The sequence below is a fragment of the Phascolarctos cinereus genome, unplaced genomic scaffold, assembly GCF_003287225.1.
Source record: "Phascolarctos cinereus isolate Bilbo 61053 unplaced genomic scaffold, phaCin_HiC Scaffold_7;HRSCAF=346, whole genome shotgun sequence".
NCBI lineage: Eukaryota > Metazoa > Chordata > Mammalia > Diprotodontia > Phascolarctidae > Phascolarctos > Phascolarctos cinereus.
In genome coordinates, this window is record NW_027556180.1 from 166,653,375 (window position 1) to 166,672,071 (window position 18,697).

At 34.4% G+C, this 18,697-nt stretch overlaps 1 protein-coding gene across 4 annotated transcripts in view; it reads right to left on the reverse strand.

Annotated features, from left to right (window-relative positions):
- The window catches only part of CARS2 (cysteinyl-tRNA synthetase 2, mitochondrial), a 66,867-nt gene that overhangs the window by 34,877 nt on the left and 13,293 nt on the right, over nucleotides 1–18,697 (reverse strand). For 2 of the 4 annotated variants that reach the window (XM_078147321.1, XM_078147320.1), the window contains exons 3-7: nucleotides 14,200–14,317; nucleotides 8,393–8,464; nucleotides 8,132–8,237; nucleotides 5,347–5,430; nucleotides 2,113–2,242 (exon numbers count right to left, since the gene is read on the reverse strand). In XM_078147321.1, the coding sequence (XP_078003447.1) occupies nucleotides 2,113–2,242; nucleotides 5,347–5,430; nucleotides 8,132–8,237; nucleotides 8,393–8,464; nucleotides 14,200–14,317 (510 nt within the window). Of the gene's footprint in view, nucleotides 1–2,112; nucleotides 2,243–5,346; nucleotides 5,431–8,131; nucleotides 8,238–8,392; nucleotides 9,730–12,602; nucleotides 12,695–14,199; nucleotides 14,318–18,697 lie in introns of those variants that run through there. The other 2 variants (XM_078147323.1, XM_078147322.1) reach the window with 2 other exon arrangements.

Consider the following 18,697-nt stretch of genomic DNA (forward strand, 5'->3'; position numbering starts at 1 on the left):
CAGAGGGCATTAAGTAAACCAGTTTTGATGGGAGCAGAGGGCAGCATTTCTCCAGAATGAAGATTATTTTTATATTCAGGCAAAAAGTCAAACACACTACAAAATCAACTTGCTACTCTGCTACTTAAATACTGCTATATAGCTAACTTTGCTTCCTTACACAATCATTTTTTAAAATGTTCTTCAATAGTATAACTGGTTATTAAATAATCAGGCTATCTTTGGAACTAACATCCCCCTCGTTTAAGACTAGTAAAAAAAAAAATGTCAATCCTGAAAAAATATAAAGGTCTATGGTCATTTCAGCCAGAAATGTGTTCTTCTGAAGAAGTGAAGAGACTTCAATTAAAAGCTAATTGTAATACGAGTAACTCAATACAAAGCCAGCAGTAGGAGTGTACAACCCTAAACAGTATCCTAATGCAGTGGCAATCTTTAGAATGAAATGTACTTTTAAGAGTGCTTAAATTTATATCATTATCAACTGGATTCTTTACAATCACTTATCAGTGTGTCCCTCACAAGTCCCTCTGAAGTAGTGTAACTCAACATAAACCCACACATCAATTAAACAGCAAAGTTAAAAGTAAAAACCTGGGTCTCCTTACTCCTCCAGTTTGATCAACCACACTAGGAAGTCAGGTCACATGCACAAGGAATGATGATTGTGTCAACAAGAATATATTTCAAAAAGCCAATTAACACTTCACTGACCTAAAACTCTCTCTGTTCTTTAGAACTGATATGGTATTGGCCTCTCTTCTTCTGGAGTGTCACTAAGAAATATTTAAAAGTTTTTTCACCAATTATTTCACTGATGTACCTGCTGTGTACCCATGACTGCTACTCAAATTAAATATATGCATACCTACTATAAAAAAAGGCAGCTCAGTGTCTCAATAGATAGAGCGCTGTGCCTGGAGTCAGGAAGACTCCTCTTCCTGAATTCAATTCTGGCCTCAGATATTTACTAGTTGTATGATCCTGAGCAAGTCATTTAACCCTGTTTATCTCAGTTTCCTCATCTATAAAATGAGCTGGAGAAGGAAATGGTTTGCAAACCACTCCAGTATCTGAGTCATGAAGAGTCAACAAAACAATAGATCACTGCAAAAGAAGATGATCAGCCCATTAGCCTGAAGGGACAGCTGATTATAACAAAGAAATTTAGGTTCATTGTAATCTGATTTGCACCTCATTTCAACTGAAGTGAACTGAGAATTTCTCAATTTTATTTATCAGAATCACTCCTAAGTCAATATTCATCCTCAGAATAAATTAATTTAGAATATTCAGAATTGCTGACAATTAATTTGGAGTTTGGTAAAATGAATGTTTCTACACATTAAACAGTTAACAGGTGTAAAATGTCACAAAGTCTAATATTAAATCATGATTACAAGTTCCATGACAGCAGCACGTCTAACATTGTGCCCTCTCTGTATATGGGAGGCATTTAAATGTTTGTTGAATTGAATTTAAATATTATGAGTTAGTTTTCTTTAAAAATGTACAGCAATTTTATAATGTATTGAGTTAAGGAATGTCTCCCATGCATAAATAAACTAGAATTTAGAGAGGAGCATAAACTTGGGCTGAAGTGCACAGCCTGGAGGCTAAATAACTGCCTGCTGAGTGACAGACAGCAGGAATGATTAACTATTGATTTCCCCAAAAACACAAACAACAAGCTGGGTATACCACAGAAATGGTTTGCTTTTTCTAAAGTCCCATCATGTCTCTGATGGTCAGGACTAAGCTTCATCACACAACCTGTTCTAAGAAAACTTCTAAGATTATTGGCAAAAGGCAAGTAAATAAATAATGTTGTCTACAAGATGGAAACTAAGGCAAGCCTGGAAATCACTTCTGTACAACCTGAAAACCAGAATCCTATATGGCAATTGTTTCTACTACCAATAGAGACTTAAAAAAAATTATTATAGCTGAACATATTCAAACACTTTTTTTATTCAACCACAGATTATTAAATTTTTTCCTGGTCTACATCTGCTTACATCAACACCCTCTGCTGACCAAACTGTGTACTGTTTGCTTTCCATTCGCCAAAATTTAAAAAGTATATAAAGCAAGTTATCCAAGAAAACTAACCTTGAGATTGTAGAACATTCAATGTGCCATCCAGGCCTTCCATTTCCCCAAGGAGAGGCCCAAAAAATTTCCTGAGGTTTAGCTGCCTTCCATAAAGCAAAATCATTGCCATGTCGCTTATCAGAATCATCTGCAACAACAAATAATTTAATAGAACAAAAAATTTTAACTGACATACCATGCAACTAAGGCCACTAGAAACACACTCAAAAAATTCTGCTGTCTTACAAGTGACCACACATTTTTCTTTTCACTGATTTCCCCCTACCTACAAAGATAACAGATAGAAAAGTTACTAAGTACACCAAAGCACTTGGTAGACACTGACAGTTGGTCCAGTTTTAGTAAAATGATTACATGAATGTAAACTGATAAAATGTAAAGAGCCTACTGAATTGGACATTACCTCAATCATCCTTGAAACATATCTTTGAGAATGTAATCCTTAGTTACGACTATAAAAGAAATTTTCTATTCTGAATTACAACAATAAAGCCTGTCAAGCCAAGTCAATGAATTGAGTGCCTATTACATGCTAGGCACTGTGCTAAGCATCTGAGACTATGACACAGACATACTAATCTTATTTAACGATTTTTATTGCCATATGAATGTTGGAAGTCTGAATATTAAAAGATAAAGTGATCCTTCCTTTCTACAAAGTCTAGTTAAGAGTTTGAAAGGTATCTCAGAAATTATCTATTCCAATCCCTTCCTTTTTATAGCTGGGACAACTAAAGGTTAGAGACAATAAGTAACTGATGCAATAGTTATATAGCTTGTGTCTAGCTATTTAGCACAATGCTTCGTAAGTGCACAATAAAGGCAGACTGACTGACTGGTAGAGTCTGCAATTAAAACAAAGACTTCTCAACTCTCAGGCTAGCTGCCTCTGGCAAGAAAACACTGGAGAATCTGTATAAATGGCACAAACATCTGTAGTATTAAAGATTTTTTTTTAATTTTAGCAAAGTTTACTGACAATATTTGCCAACTTAAAGTTCTATATTCATTGAATTTTTGAGCACCTACTGTCAACAAATAAGGACCACATACCACAATAAAGGAAATGAGGAGAGAGTTGATAACATAAAAGTTATTTTGAAATAATTTTCCTAAAATAATTAATTTCTGTCTTTTTAATTTCAGAGGGCTGCCATAAGAAAAATACTTTTTAAAGTCTTAAATATATAGCTACAAACTAATGATACGAATCAGAAAGACTATAAAGTATTGAAAGATATTTCTGCATTGAATGTTCTTTAAAAGAGTCATCTTGGGGCAGCTTTACATATATGATAGTCCATCAATGCAGTCAATGCTTTAAAAAGTTTAGAACCTTTCTGAAGGTAGTTTTAGAAAAAAAAAATGAAAAGCAAGTTATCCCAAATATCCTCGCTAGCAGGAAATATCCATCTCCTCTTCTTTGAGAAGAGATCTGATTTCTTAGAAATAACCCAGTCATCTGAAACCAAGTCAGATGAGTAAAGTGGATAAGTGGGTTCTCAGTCAAAAACTATTTCAAAAGTACAATGTACTGTGGGGCACAATCTCAGTGACAAAAACACAATTTGGATCCCACACAGTGATACTCCAAATCCTCCAAAACTTCCACATAAGCTTAATTAACTAGCCTAATGAAGAAAACTTTACAAAAAGAGTTCCAGTAATTTCAAAGAAACAGATAGTCTCTTCCCTGGTGATTGTGATATATGATGCTGGGTCATACTGGAAATAGTATGTTTCATTACCATTTACTATTTCCTTAAAAACAAGTTATTTTTTATAGTTTTCTTTGAAAGATAAGAAAAATTATTCATCCTTTGCCTTAGATATTTAACATATATTTGTCAAATAAATTATTAAACCACTCAAAATACATAGCAAGATCTTCTCAAATTTTTTTTCTCATTTTTTAAGTTCTCTTTTTAGAACAAATATTTAGCTTGGTTTAGATGATGGTTTTAACACAAGACAAGCCTCAGATTTTCACTATTTTCAGAGGTCCTGTGGATCCTAGAGAACCACTTCATGCAACCATTTCATAACATATAAATTCTCTACCTTCTTTAAATTCTTTGTGCCAGTCAAAAGCTTTTTCTTGACATTAGTTCATTCCCCCATCTTCCTTTAACGTATCATTTGCAGATTTAACTTCATACAAGATTTTATATTAACTTCTTCAAAATAACGGTCACTCAGTTTCATGTTGGTACAAAATGAGACATACTTCCATTCACCAAAGCTGCTAATAAAGACTGGCCAACTTCCAAAGCAGTGACTGCTCTAAGTTGAAATGTTTTGTAACATCTGCTTATGATCACACCTTTTCCAATGTTATAAGTCACACAAGAAAATCAGTTTCATTGTTCATACCTCATATAGACCAATGGTCTTTTAAGGTTTCTCTGGTAAAGCTTGAGTGACATATTGGAGAAATGGAAAATAATAACTAGCAATGTAATGTGGTATTTCCATCACATCTCTATTAGTAAATGAGTTTAAAACAAATTTTTAAAACCCCACCTCATTTCTTACATAGATTTCATTCCTGAGAACCAACAGAACAATGCTACTATTGGTAAAATCCTGGTTTAATCAAATAGCTTGGAAGGCAAGGTTTATGATAACCTGGACATGATGGTACACTTTTCAGTTCATATACAAACTTGATTATTTCTTCATTTCCCAATCTGATGCTGTTAATATTTACTGAGTACTCATAGAGGGCATAACATTGAACTAAGCACATGGACCAAGTACTAGAAACAGAATACAACAGGATAACAACATACGTAAACATTATAGCACTGAAATGGAAAATATAACAAGATAATCAAACTTAAAGTTGGAAAATTATGAAGGATGAGTTTGGTCCCAAAGAAGAAATATTAGAAGACACCTCTCCTTGCTACTTCAGAAGTCATAGTCCATGTAGAACACTACATATCAAATCAATTTTTTTCAATGTTTCATCAGTTTTACTAATTTTTTCCTCTCCTTCCTTTTTTTCTCTTTTTATAAAAAATTTTTCTTTGTTGTAAGGGATATCTCTGTGGAAGTAGAGGGGAAGAGACATGAAGAAATCTAAGTAATATTAAAAAAAAAGATATCAATAAAAAAACTACTTTAAAAAAACACAATATGCCATTTTCATCTTCAAAGCACTTACAATATAAGAGAAAACAAGCTGAAGCAGATTTAAAGCCCTTAGGAGAAAACTAAAACGACCTACTGATTCCATCCGTTCTTCTGGGACAACACCAATTAATTTCCCATATTTGTCTCCTCTAGACTTAAGGTCAAAGTAAACATTACCTTAAAAAAAAAAGTCATCATTAAAATCAGTGGTTTATTTCCCAGGCTGAAAGACCAACAGCTGTGTTAACATAATATCAAACCAAGTTATTAAAGTTTAATGACATTTAAATTTATTTTTGTTAGTCTGTGGATCATAAACATGAGTTTAAAAATACTTTTCAAACTATACATTTGTACAAAATTGGGATACAGACAAAGTACTGTGTTTAACTGGCACAGATTCTTTATAATAAAGTTTTGGGGAGATTTTTTTTAAAAGATGAACTATAAGACAAGCTAATTTCACTAATCTTGGACTCTCCTGGTTCAAGGGAAATGAATAAATGAAATTGTTTCCCTAACCCTAATCTTATATGAAGGCACTTTAGGTGTCTACTTATAAGGTTCTATCTCTACACTGAATAACATTTGTCTATATTTTTACACGGACACATACACCACATTTTTCAAATGAGGTTAAGAGATAGATTTAATCAGAAAATTCGTTGCAGAACCAGTTGTAAGCATTATCCTACTTCTGATTCCAAAACTGTAATGGAACAGAGCTAAAAAGCAAAAGGCTCAGAACTAAGGAGACTTCATCAAGACAGTAAGAATACCATAAAATCCTAATTTATGAAGTCTCCCTAGCTGTTTAAGCTGTTGTTTATGCTGAGGACTACATTCCTCCCTGAAAGTAGGTAGTGTTAGCAACTAAGTAGCACAAAAATAGGCCATTTTAATTAAATTCAGAAATTTAGAGCTGAAGGAGGCCTCAGAGATCACCTAGTTCAATCTCTTCATTTTACAGATGAAGAAACTGAGGCCTCAAGAGATTCAAAGACTTGCTTAAGGTCACAGATAAGCAGTGAATGGCAAAGTTGGGACAGGAACCTGGTTCTTTGACCTCTAATCTAGGACTTGCTCTACTACTTCATGTCGTTTACCCCTCAAAAGATGGATGAATCTGATTCAACTTTTATATGACTATTTTCTTGCTGCCTCCATCTTAGATCATGGCAGTCTTCCAATTCTTCAAATTTATCATCTTTAGATTATACCTAGTAATATAATTAGGCCTCATATTCGAACTAATTGTGAGAACAAATCTCAATAATAGGATTTTTTAAAAAAAGAAATGAAGCTTTAATAGGAAATAAACCTAAAAGCATATACAATATTCCAACTAGGCTAACAATCTGCCAAGTAGAGAGGTGTTTATAAGGGTAGAGAGAAAGGGTAGGGGTTTTAAGACCAAAAAAAATTATTAGCATATCATTTGATTGTACATAAAAGGGTATTTTTAATGCATGAAGGAACACATAATGTTTTCTTAAATATCTCCCTTTCCAATTTTGTTTAAACTATTAATTTGCTAAGTAATTTCTACACACACACAGACACATAGCTTATAAGACCCTAAGAAATTACCAAAAAGTCCAAATTAATATAAATTCCACTATTTTCTGATTTTGGGATAGCGTCTAGACCTGTGATTTCACTGGTACAAGAAATTTCCTGATAGGGGCACAGCGGATAGAGATCCAGTCTTGGAGTCAGGAGGACTTGAGTTCAAATCTGGCCTCAGACACTTGACATATACTAGCTGTGTGACCCTGGGCAAGTCACTTAACCCCAATTGCCTCGCCAAAAAAAGAAAAAAAAAGAAAGAAAAAAATTCCCTGATAAGAAAACACCACTAATCTAAGTTAGCACCTTCTCTGCAAATTAGAGTGTTAAGAGAATAACCTGCTCTGCCAAAGTCTCACTGCCAGTATGTACCAGAACCAGATCCTGGGGAAAACAGAACACATGGTCCAGGAACTCCAGGAGTTTACAATTTTTACCTGGGATACTAGATGATTAAAATCATGACCATGCACAATGAACTAAGGGATTACATGTTATCAATTCAATATTCACAAATAGGAAAGTTTGTTGTGCACTACTTAATGGAGATCGTAAGGGTGGACACAGGCCTTAAAGGAAGTACAAGAGTTAAACTGTCAGAGAAGAGGGCAAGGGAGACACTTTGTACTTGCTGATCAAAATGAAATGCCATAGTTACTAGCCCCTTTCCCAGGAAACTAGGAAGAGCATTAGAAACCCTCCGAACTTTTGACCAGGCTTAGTCACTCTGGACAATCATCAAATTCATAAGATTACGTAAATTAAGTTTAAAAACAAATTTCATTTAAAGGGCAGAAATCTACTTGTATTATAATGGAAGATAATTACTTTAGAAATGACCAAGATGTTTTTTTAAGTGAGAATTATATCAAAAAGTCCAGCAAAATATTTTATGTACTCTCTGCTGATACTGGTAACTGTTACTGGGAAATAGTCCATAGGTAGTTAGGTAGGTAGGCAGGGTAGACAGATAGACAGGTGTCACTACAGATACAGCAGAGGACTTGGAATCCAAAAGACTGAAGTTCAAGACTGTCTCAGACCAACTGTGTAACCAAAGAAAAGTCGCCTACTCTATCTGCCTTTCTTTGTAATAAATAATACGTACCTCCCAGGGTCGTCATGAGGATAAAATGAGATATTTGTAAACACTTTGCAAACCTTAAAGTGCTATATGAATGCTAGCTAATTCTATCATTAATAATAATAATAAATGATATTAATAACATATTGTCAGGTTTCTCAAAATCCTACCAAATGTACGTGGTCATACACAATTACAACTAGATATTAATCACATAAATCTTACCTTTCATAGTTGAATAAGCATGCCCCTTAGAAATTATTCCTTCAATAAATGAAATTATATGAGGAATATTGTCAGTTACTCTCATATACACTGTAGGTGGAAGAACCTGAAATAAAGGAGAAAAGGGCTGGGTTTAAGGACTACTTGTGAAAATGTTAGTAATTTACAATATGATTGTATTTTGCTTATTAAAGAGAACCCAAGAATACAAAATGGAGGGAAAAAAACACACAGCCAGTTTTTAATGAATTGTGACAGTACCTTCAATGCAGCCATATCTAGTTTAAAATCTTCCTCATAAAGACGGGCCAAAGCTGAGGGGGAGATGTCCATCTACAAAAAAGAAGCTTATCAATTAACAGGAGGCTACTGAGAGTAAGTAGTCAACTATCTGCCAATAAAAAGAGAAAAGGCAAGGTAAGGCCACTTTTGAAATACAAAGAAGAAACTGGGCCAAACGGTTATATTGCTCCTAACCATCTTTTTTTTTTTAAAGAGCCCCTCAATCTAGTGAGTACATTTAACTTTAAATCATTCAACTCTATTAAACATTAAAGACCTAACATGTGCAAGAGCCACATGTGTACCAAGCACTTGGTGGTCATGAAGGTTTAACTGACTTGGTTTTCTAGTTAGAAAGAAAAGTGACAGATTTAAGCAAATAACAGTCTTATTTTGCACCATAAAAATGTTTATTTTGCTCTATTCCCAAAAAGGCAAACTATCAAACTATTTGTCTGTACCAATTTTTTACAATTAGGAATCCTTAAATTTCTAAACTCTTAGACAGCAAAAGAAAATAACCTAAAATATGGCAATAGGAGCGACAGAAGTGGGGAGAGGAAAAGAGATCCATAAAAGAACTATTGGGGCCTATAAATACGCAAACTGATACAGCTACCTAAAAGGGTATTACTTTTCAATCTTAAAAGAATCACTTATACTTTCAAAATGAGAAAAAATCAATTTAACCACCCATCAAAGAAACAAGAGATAAATGAAACTCAAATGAAAACCCTAACCAGAAATCATTCCTACAGGCTTCCTGCTAGCATTTCATACATGATTATTAGAATTCCAAAGGCACTATGTATATGCAAGCAGTTTCACAAATATCTTATTTAGCACTTCTCACAACAGCCAAAACCAAAAAAACATTTACTAAACATTCAAAAGGTAAAACAACAGGAAAAATGGAAACGAAAAGGTCAATTGATTTGCTGAAGGTTACCCAACATATTAATCATTGTCTAGAGGTGGTAATATTAATGATGATGATGAGGATGATGATGAGGATGCCCAAGGTGTTCAAAATACATTCAGATTAAGATGGAAAAAGCCTCCAAATGGTCACTTTTAAAATTTCAAATATTATTTTTAACCACTAATCACAAAAACAAAGTTAGGTATTTTTAAATGATTATAAAACAGCCTGCAGAGTACTGTTTTCCACAGGAAAAAGGTCCCATTCTTATCTGTATATGTATTATTTGAAGTTCCATGCTGTCTGTTCCTTCCTAGCCACTCCTTCTAGGATGCTTCCCTCTGTCATCGGTTAATAAATGTGCAGGGAATGAAAAGTGAAGCTTCAGATTAACCTGAGAATCACAGAATTTTAGAGTTAGAAGAGATTTCATCAGCCTTCTAATCTAACCTATCATACATAAGACTCATCCCAACATACTCAACAAGCCAGCTTCTGTTTGAAGATGAACAGAGAGGAGGAATCGGCCACCTCTCAGAGCACCCCATTCTACTTTTGGATGGCTCTGAATGTCAGAATAATTTTCCTGACCTCAAGCCTCAATAGGCCTTTTCGCAGCTTCCACCTACTGCTCCTGGTTCTACTGTCCAAGGCCAAACTGAACAAGTCTAATCCCTCTCCACTAGATGATCATCTTTCAAATGCTTGAGGACAGCTGTCAAGTCTTCCTGCGTCGTCTTCTCCAAGTAAAGCATGCTCAGATGCTCCAACAACCCTCATATGACATAAGATTCAAGGTTCTTCATGGTCCTTGTCTCTCTCCTTTGAAAATTCTCCAGTTTATAAACATCTTTCTTAAACTGGGGTATCCAGAACCTAATGTAATACTCTAGGTAAGGTTGAACAAGGGCAGAGTACAGTGGGAATATCATCTGCCCATTCCTGGAAGTTATATTTCTTGTTCTTAATGCAGCCCAAGACTGGACTAGTTTTTCTGGCAGCCACATCTAACCTGGGTCTCATAATGAACTTCAGTCACAAAAACTTCCAGATCCTGTTCACAACTACTGTCTAATTGTGTTCCCAATTGTATATCTGCCTTACTCCTGAAGTGCAAGACTTTAGATTTACTGCTGTTAAATTTTATTTTATTAGATTCAGCCCAATGACCAAGTCTATCAAGATCCTTTTGGATCCTGACTTTATCACCCAGCATGTAAGTGATCCCTCTCAGCTTTGTGTTATGTGCAAATGTCATGAAAAACCCAGCTACATCTTTGTCACGGACAACAATGTTAAACAGCAGAGGGCCAAGCACAGAGCCCTTGGGATACACCACAGGAAATCTCCTGCCACCACTGAACTATTGATAAATTACTCTCAATCTGGTCATACAACTGCTTCTCAATCTGACTGGTAATATCACCTAATCCAGTGGTGTCAAACTCAAATAGAATCAGATCCTTACAGGCAACATATTAACTTAGAAAACTTCAAATTAATATTATATATGTTGTACTCTATTTTTATTTATTTTGTTAAAACATTTCCCAATTACATTTTAATCTGGTTCAGCCTAAGGAGTCTGATACCTCTGTCCTTGATGCTGCGAGAATGCATCTCTACTATAACACAGAAAGGCTTTAAATCATGTGCTAACATTTTATTTTTCCATATAACTTCTTATAACAATAACACTTACGTTATTTGAGATAGTCAAATTCCAGTTCCCCTTTATTTGTGAAGACAAATTAAAGAATCAACTATATGACATTAATTTCTGCCAATGAAGAAGTAACTAAATGGTAACAGACAGAGGACTCCAGTATTTAGAAGTTTCTAATTGTTCACAGATGTTGCACCTCAATCCCTATCAGCACAGCTTCAAGGTACTTTTAAATTCTGGCATCTGATTAGAACAAAAGATAATTGCCTTGAACCATGAGAAGATATTTTTCACTTTTCAAAAAGTTAAATGCTAATATGCTAAGGAACCAAGTTTCTCAATTTCCATCTCAAACTCATTTAATAAATCCTTCTGCTTTGCTTTTTGTCTGACAAACCCCAAATTGTGCCAAAAATTAAATGTCAAGAGTAATTCAGATAAGTGTAATATCATAATTTAAAATATTTTTTAAAACAAATAATGAAGCAGATGGCATGCAAGATTTTGCCACCATTAGAAAATGAGGCAGTAAGATAAAGGAATAGCCTTTTTGACAAATACTAAAAAATGGAATATCATTACCACTGGCTTACAGATACATATTTATCATCAAAAATGTAGCACTTCTTTAGGAGCAAAATTAAACTAGTCCATGACTCCTCACAGAGTGAAATAACATGACATGATAACAGCATTTTGAATTAAGAGTTAGGAGACCCAAATTCAAATCCAAGCTCTTGACACAAAGCATGACTGCAAGCAAGTTACTTAATCTCTCCAAGCCTCAGTTTTCTCATCTGTGAAATGGAGACAATAATAATATTCACATTACCAGCCTCACATTGTTGCTATGAGCAAAGCATTCTGAAAGCTTTAAAGCACTATGTAAATATGTTATAATAAGGCTCAACATAGTGAATGGTGCCACAGAAATTTACAGGTGTGGAAAATTTTTAAATTCTTCGGATTTAGAGGCTTTTAATTCTGCAGAAGTTCCCTGACTGTAAACCTTTATTAAATATATATATGTAAACATATAAAACCGTGTTGGTCAGCTGGTTGTCCTTCATCCTCCAAAAGGACCAAAATGACATCACTGTGTTTGGGAGTTAAGGTAGAGTGTGTCCAAAGGTGGCTGACCAGACCAACAGGAGCTCAGGTGATGTCTTTTGACTCTCACACAAACCGGATTTTTTTGGCAATTGGGGTTAAGTGACTTGCCTAGGGTCACACAGCTAGTAAGTGTCAAGTGTTTGGTCTGAGGCCGGATTTGAACTCAGGCTCTCCTGACTTCAGGGCCGGCGCTCTATCCACTGCACCACCTAGCTGCCCCTACAAACTGGATTTTAAGTGAGGCAGAGTTGCTAAAGTCATTGGATTCACTCTCTCTTCCAGAGTCACTGAAGTCCAGTGGTAAGACAAGTCAGGATGACTGGCAGTGGCTCAGGGTACAGTGCACAATCTTAGTGTCTTTTTTGTCTAATGAGTTCCTCAGCACCTGCTTCAGCTGCCTTCAAGGCCAACGGAATAAACTGTTCTCACCCATCCAGTCCACCTGAGGAAGTCTTCCTATGCTTGGGGAAGACACCCCTCCAACTCACCTGGTTTAGCCCATCTGCCAAAATGGTTTACTGAAGTGTGGCTGCTGTGCGTGCTTCAGCTTCTTGGGACCACAGGTGAGAGTTAAGTGATGAACACTAACGGTGGATGAGCAGCCGTGAAAAGGGCTCAGCAGCCCTCACACCAGAGGTACTAGTGTTCCTTGAGCACTATAAAAACATGTACCATGTGTACACATATGTACACACACATCCTCTCCTGAACTAGTCTTTTAGTTGTGACTTGCTGCTATCCCAAAGTAGTCTCTCTCTCAGGCATCATTCCTTAAACATACTTCACATTTAAAAATCATTTTTTTTAAAAACCTGAAATCACCTTCTTTTCTAAACTCCCTTTCCTAATATATTCTTGTCTCCATCAGCAGCGTCTGATAGACTAGGTTCAAACCCATAATAATAAAGCTTAATTTCTCTCTTTCCTTTGCCCTCTATACCCCATCAGCGAATCCTGACAATTCTTCTTTCTCAATGTCTCTTCATTTCAGACCCTTGTCTGGGTCATCAAACTCACTTTTAGATTCTTGCAACAGTCTTCTAGATATTCTTTATGCTCTACCCACCTCCACCCCACTTTCGGTCAATTATGAAGTAGAGATCATACAGAAATAGGTTTCCAGGTGAATCTTCTTGGAAGGAAACAAACAAGAACATTTTTATCAGTTACTCTCCTGATGAAAAATGTACAATGGCTCCCCATCACCTACTACTGATTAAAATCTAAACTCCTCAAGTCTGAAATTCAAGAACTCTTATAATCAACTTGTCATTTCAAACCTTTTTCAACCTTTTCATTTCTACAATCTCTTTCCATCCAGACAAATCTCTCCGCCATACCTTTTAACTTACAGATACTTAACTTACAGGAAACTAAGGAGGAAACAGATTTCTTGATTTACCTAAAGTCATAATGTTAGACACCATTAGAACTAGGATTTAAATCCAGGTATTCCAATTCACAATCTAGGGCTCTTTCCACTATCACATACTGCTTCCTTATGGAATGAGAGAGAGATTTAATTTGAATATCTAACTGCAAAATATTTTTTACCTAGAAACTCTCAATCACTAATCATGTAATCTCCTCATCCTCCTTCCCTTCATTGACATATACGATATACAGAAATGCCCACTAAAAATTAAACAAAGAATATAAGAGATGTTAAGGTTTTTCCGACATCTTAAAAAAAATTAATAAGCAATGGTGTAAGATGATAATATCCATGTCCTTATCAATAACTAACAAAACAGTTTTTAAAAGTCACTGAAAGTGTGATAAGCATAATAAATAAATTACTCATTTGGGGGGAAAAATTCAAGCTTTTATAGTACCAAAGAATATATCATAGCTAACTTATTAATAGAGCCTAAGAACATAAAAGAATTAAAGCATCTTACTGTCTAATAATCAAGCTTCTTCTGACATGATTAAAAAATGAGTACAAGACTCTGATTGGTTTATTTATTAAATTATAAGGACTGGTCCACCTGTGAATAAATTAAGTATTTTTAAAGTATCTAAGTATAAATATATGAGAGGCTGTAATACTCAGCCATCAAATTAGCATTATTTCATATTTACCTCAGTTGCTCTTTTGATTATTTTATCATCTACATCTGTAATCCCCATCACCATCACAATGTTGCATCCAAAAACCTTGGTTAAGATTCTTCTAATTATATCAAACCGAACATATGAACTGAAAAGAGAAAATAAGATTTTAATTCCTCTTTTTTATATAGATAATAATTACTAAGGTAATTACTATTAAATTACTCTTTAAAATAATTACTGTAAAAATAATTTATTTTTTAATACATCTTCTGTTTAAAAGGCTTCAAGACATTTGTTCATTAAACAAATATCTACCGAGTGCCCACCATGTGCTGAAGAAACACGCTAGACGTGTTATGTGAAATAGCAAGATAGAATAAATAGTCCCTGCACTCATGGAGTTTATATATATTTATATAGTAACAGGAGTGGGAAGATAAGTACACAAAAAAACTATATAATAGAAGGTAGAATGAAAGGGGATGAAAGAGACAAAAAAAAAAGGTTCTGGGAGTTGAGAAGGAAAGCAGAGATTCCTTCTAAACAAGGCCTAAGGTTAAGTTTGCAAAACTTAGTTTGTAAAAGAAAAAGACTGTTCCCAAATCATTCCACTCCAAATTCTACATTACAATATACCACTAAAGATACTCTCTGAATTACAGTACACTTCTTCTGGCTTTTGTTTTTGGAGTTTTCAGAGTTTAAGCTTGTTTACATCTACACTTTAAGAAGAAATTCTCTTTAAATACTAACTTAAAGCTTTGGTATCTTTTTCCATAGCCTACATGCAATATGTCCAATTTCTCATCACTGCCATGCAGAAAGAAAAAAGAAAAATAAATATAATTGCTTTCCAATTAAAGCATTTATACTGGGAACTAAATGCCATTTCTTTAAACTATACTTCATAGTATATACTGTGTATACCTTTAAGGGTGGGGGAAAAAAAACTAGTTAAGAAATCATCTAAAAGCTCTTGGGTTTGATTTCCCACTAACGTAATTATTTTAGTCTGTAGATACTAAACAATTAGATCAAGCTCTGTTAGCACTATCTATTTTTATGCCAGAAGGCACACAAACTTTCTCAACTTCAAATTAAGACAAATCTTGATGAAAAAGGTCGGAAGAATACTAATTAACAAAAAAAGTATCCATGAACACTTTTTACAAAATAAATATTTACACTTAAGTAAATGTGGATTGACCATGCATATATTTATGTACAGACAAAATATATTTTGCCTATACATGTATATAAGGTGACAAGCACACAAAAATCTACATAATAAAATATACATACATGTGTATGCATATATAAAACACCCACTCCATACACTTTTTTAAATGACTATGGCTAGCATTTGTACAGAACTTTAAAGTTTTCAAGTGCTTTATAAATACTCATTTTAGCATTACAACAAACCCGCTATTTATATCCTCATTTTACAGATGAGGAAACTGAAGTATATAAGTTAAGTGACATCCAGGGTTACACAACTAAGTGTTTGATGCCACATGTAAACTCTGGTCTTTCTGACTTCAGATCCAGAATGCTAAATACTGTGTAACACGGTTAAAGGTATCTTACAAAATTAAACGTAAAGAAAAGTAATAAAAATGTCAGTTTGTCAAAAGAAGTACCTATTTGCTTTTCATTCAGTTACCATTTATTAAACACTGACTTTGCATGGAGGAAGATACAAAAGGTAACTAAAACACAAACTCTATGGAGAATGAGGTGATAAGTATAAGCTACCTACCTTATACTTCTTATCATTTGATATGCAATTACATTTATGGAAGAAGCACAAACACAGTGATTTCTTTCCTGAATATACATATAAGTCTGTATGGTAATAGTTTAATTAATGGCACTTAAACTGGTGAAAGAATAATAAACTATTAATTTGTATTGATAAAAAATCTAATTTTGCCTCATTCCCTAAATCACCACAACCTTTCAACCAAAGAGTCCTCTATAAAACTAGACAAGCAGTTTGGTGGAAATTCCACATTTTAGTATCTCAGATACCACAATTCGTTTGAAATGGATAGTCAACCTAAATATAAATGGTTACATCATAAATAAATTAGAGGGGTATGGAAGGAGGTACCTTTCACAACTCTCAGTGAGAATGAGGGGTGGGAGAGGAATCATTAACCAAACCAAAGATAGTCATAAAAGATAAAAATAGGCAATTTTGCTAATATATTACAAAAAAACTTTTGCACAAGTAAAATTAACATGCCAGATAAATAGAAAGTACAAATCAGAAAAATGTTTTCAATCAAATACCACTGATAAAAACTAATAATTTATATTTATAGAGAATTGACACAAATATATGACCAAGAGCAATTTTCCAACAGACAAGAAGTCAAAAGATATGACTGGTTTTCCAATGAATTACAAGCTAGCAAAAGCCATACAAAAAATGTTACAAATCATTAATAATTAGATGAACACAAAATTAAACACCTATGAAGTTTCACTGCACCCTCAAAGTGGCAAAGATGATAAAAGATGAAATAATTAATGTGTTGGAAAGACAAATAGGAAGAAGAATTAGCAGAGCTATGATTTGGTCCCACTGTTCTAGAAAACAATTTGAAGCTGTGAGAAAACTCACAAAACTGTTCACACCTTTCAACCTAATGATTTCACTCCTGGGACAATATGCCCTATGAAAAACAAGGATGAAAAGATTGTATATCATCAAAATATTCATAAAAACACTTTGGTAGCAAAAAACTGGAAACAAAGTGATGGACGAGCACTTTAGCTAATGTAGCAGGATACTCCAATGTAGCAGAATACTATTACACTCCAAGAAATAATAAATGAGGAATTCAGAGAAACATGGAAAAACTGTTGTGAAATAAAGCAGTGAAATAATTAGAACCAGAAGAACAATATACAAGATGACTAAAATAATGACCAAAAATACTTTAAAAAAGCTAGATCAATAGAGCCTAGTTTCAGAGAAGACATAATGGAACACACCTTCTCTCAGTAGGTGACTAGAGATGCAGAATGTTGTATATGCTATCAGACCAAGTACCTGTGCTGACTGGGAGGATTCAGGGGTGAAGGGGGAAGAGAAGCAGGAAGGGGAGAAGTGATTATATAAAGAAATGACTAAGGGGTAAAAAGTCATCAACAAAATTATTCTTTCTTTCCTTTTTTTTTTTTTTGCTAGGCAATGGGGTTAAGTGACTTGCCCAGGGTCACACAGCTAGTAAGTTTTAATGTGTCTGAGGCCTGATTTGAACTCAGGTACTCCTGAATTCAGGCCCGGTGCTCTATCCACTGTGCCACCTAGCTGCCCCTAACAAAATTATTCTTTAACAAACAAACTAGTCAAGCTACAGGTTTGAGGAGCTGGCCAAACGGCATCTAAACCTCTGTATACAAAAATCTAGTGATCTAGTACCATCTGAGATAGCATTTCCTTTAGCACCTACAATATCCTTTTCTGAAGCACATGGGGAATAGATCCTAATATGCCCTACCAAATAGCAACTATTCACATTTCTATAGGGCTTTAAGGTTTAACAAAGCATTTTCCTCACAATCCAGGAAAGTAGGTAATATAGGAATAAAAATCAGACTCATCTGTACAAAGAATATTCAAAAAAATAAAACCCATCCCCCTTCTCTGCAAAATATCACTGGGAACCAAATAAACAAGTCAAACAACTATCCAAATATCTGCTTTTTAGAAGATGCAGACCATAGAAACATACCTGGCTAGACACCCCCAGGATACTCCCAATCTTCTGGGATCCTGATTATTTCATCTCACCCCCAATTTCCCTCAAAGTATTTAAATCACTGTTCTATACATCTAAGATAATCCTATATGGTTTATAATTAAGCCACATTCATAGTTCTGCCAAATAATAATCCAATCACCCAAGAAAGGATGAAGAAAGAATCTTGTTATCAGTTACTAGTTCTTCCTTTATTTTTTGACTAAGAAAAATGTGGTTGCTAGATTTTTCTTTTTTTAAAGAATTACAGTATAGCAACTCAATCAAAGGAGAACTATGGCCTTTGGAATAATGTTCAGTGCTCTGAATGACCTCCAACCCTCTCCCTGAAATAGAGCTCATCTTTTTTAACAATATTCTTTTAGTGATGATCTATGGCTTTGAGTCATAAAATACCAAAATTAAGTTGAGGCAACAGGGTCAAAACAACTAACTTTGAAAGACTTAGGAACTCTGATCAAAGCAAGTACCAACCACAATTCCAAAAGACCATTAACAAAAATACTGTTCACTTCCTTGTCAGACTAAATATGAAAAATGAGATACCCATTTTAAAACGTGGCCAGTGTAGGAATTTATTTCTATAGTTTTCACATATTTGTTACAATGGTTTTATTTTTCTTTTTTTCAGTGGGGATGATGGGAACTGTAAGAGAAAAAAGCTTGTTAATTTTTTTTAATGAAACCTCATTAAAAAAAAGAATTAAGCTGAGGAGCAATGTGAATGGGAAGAGGAAGGGAAAAAGAAA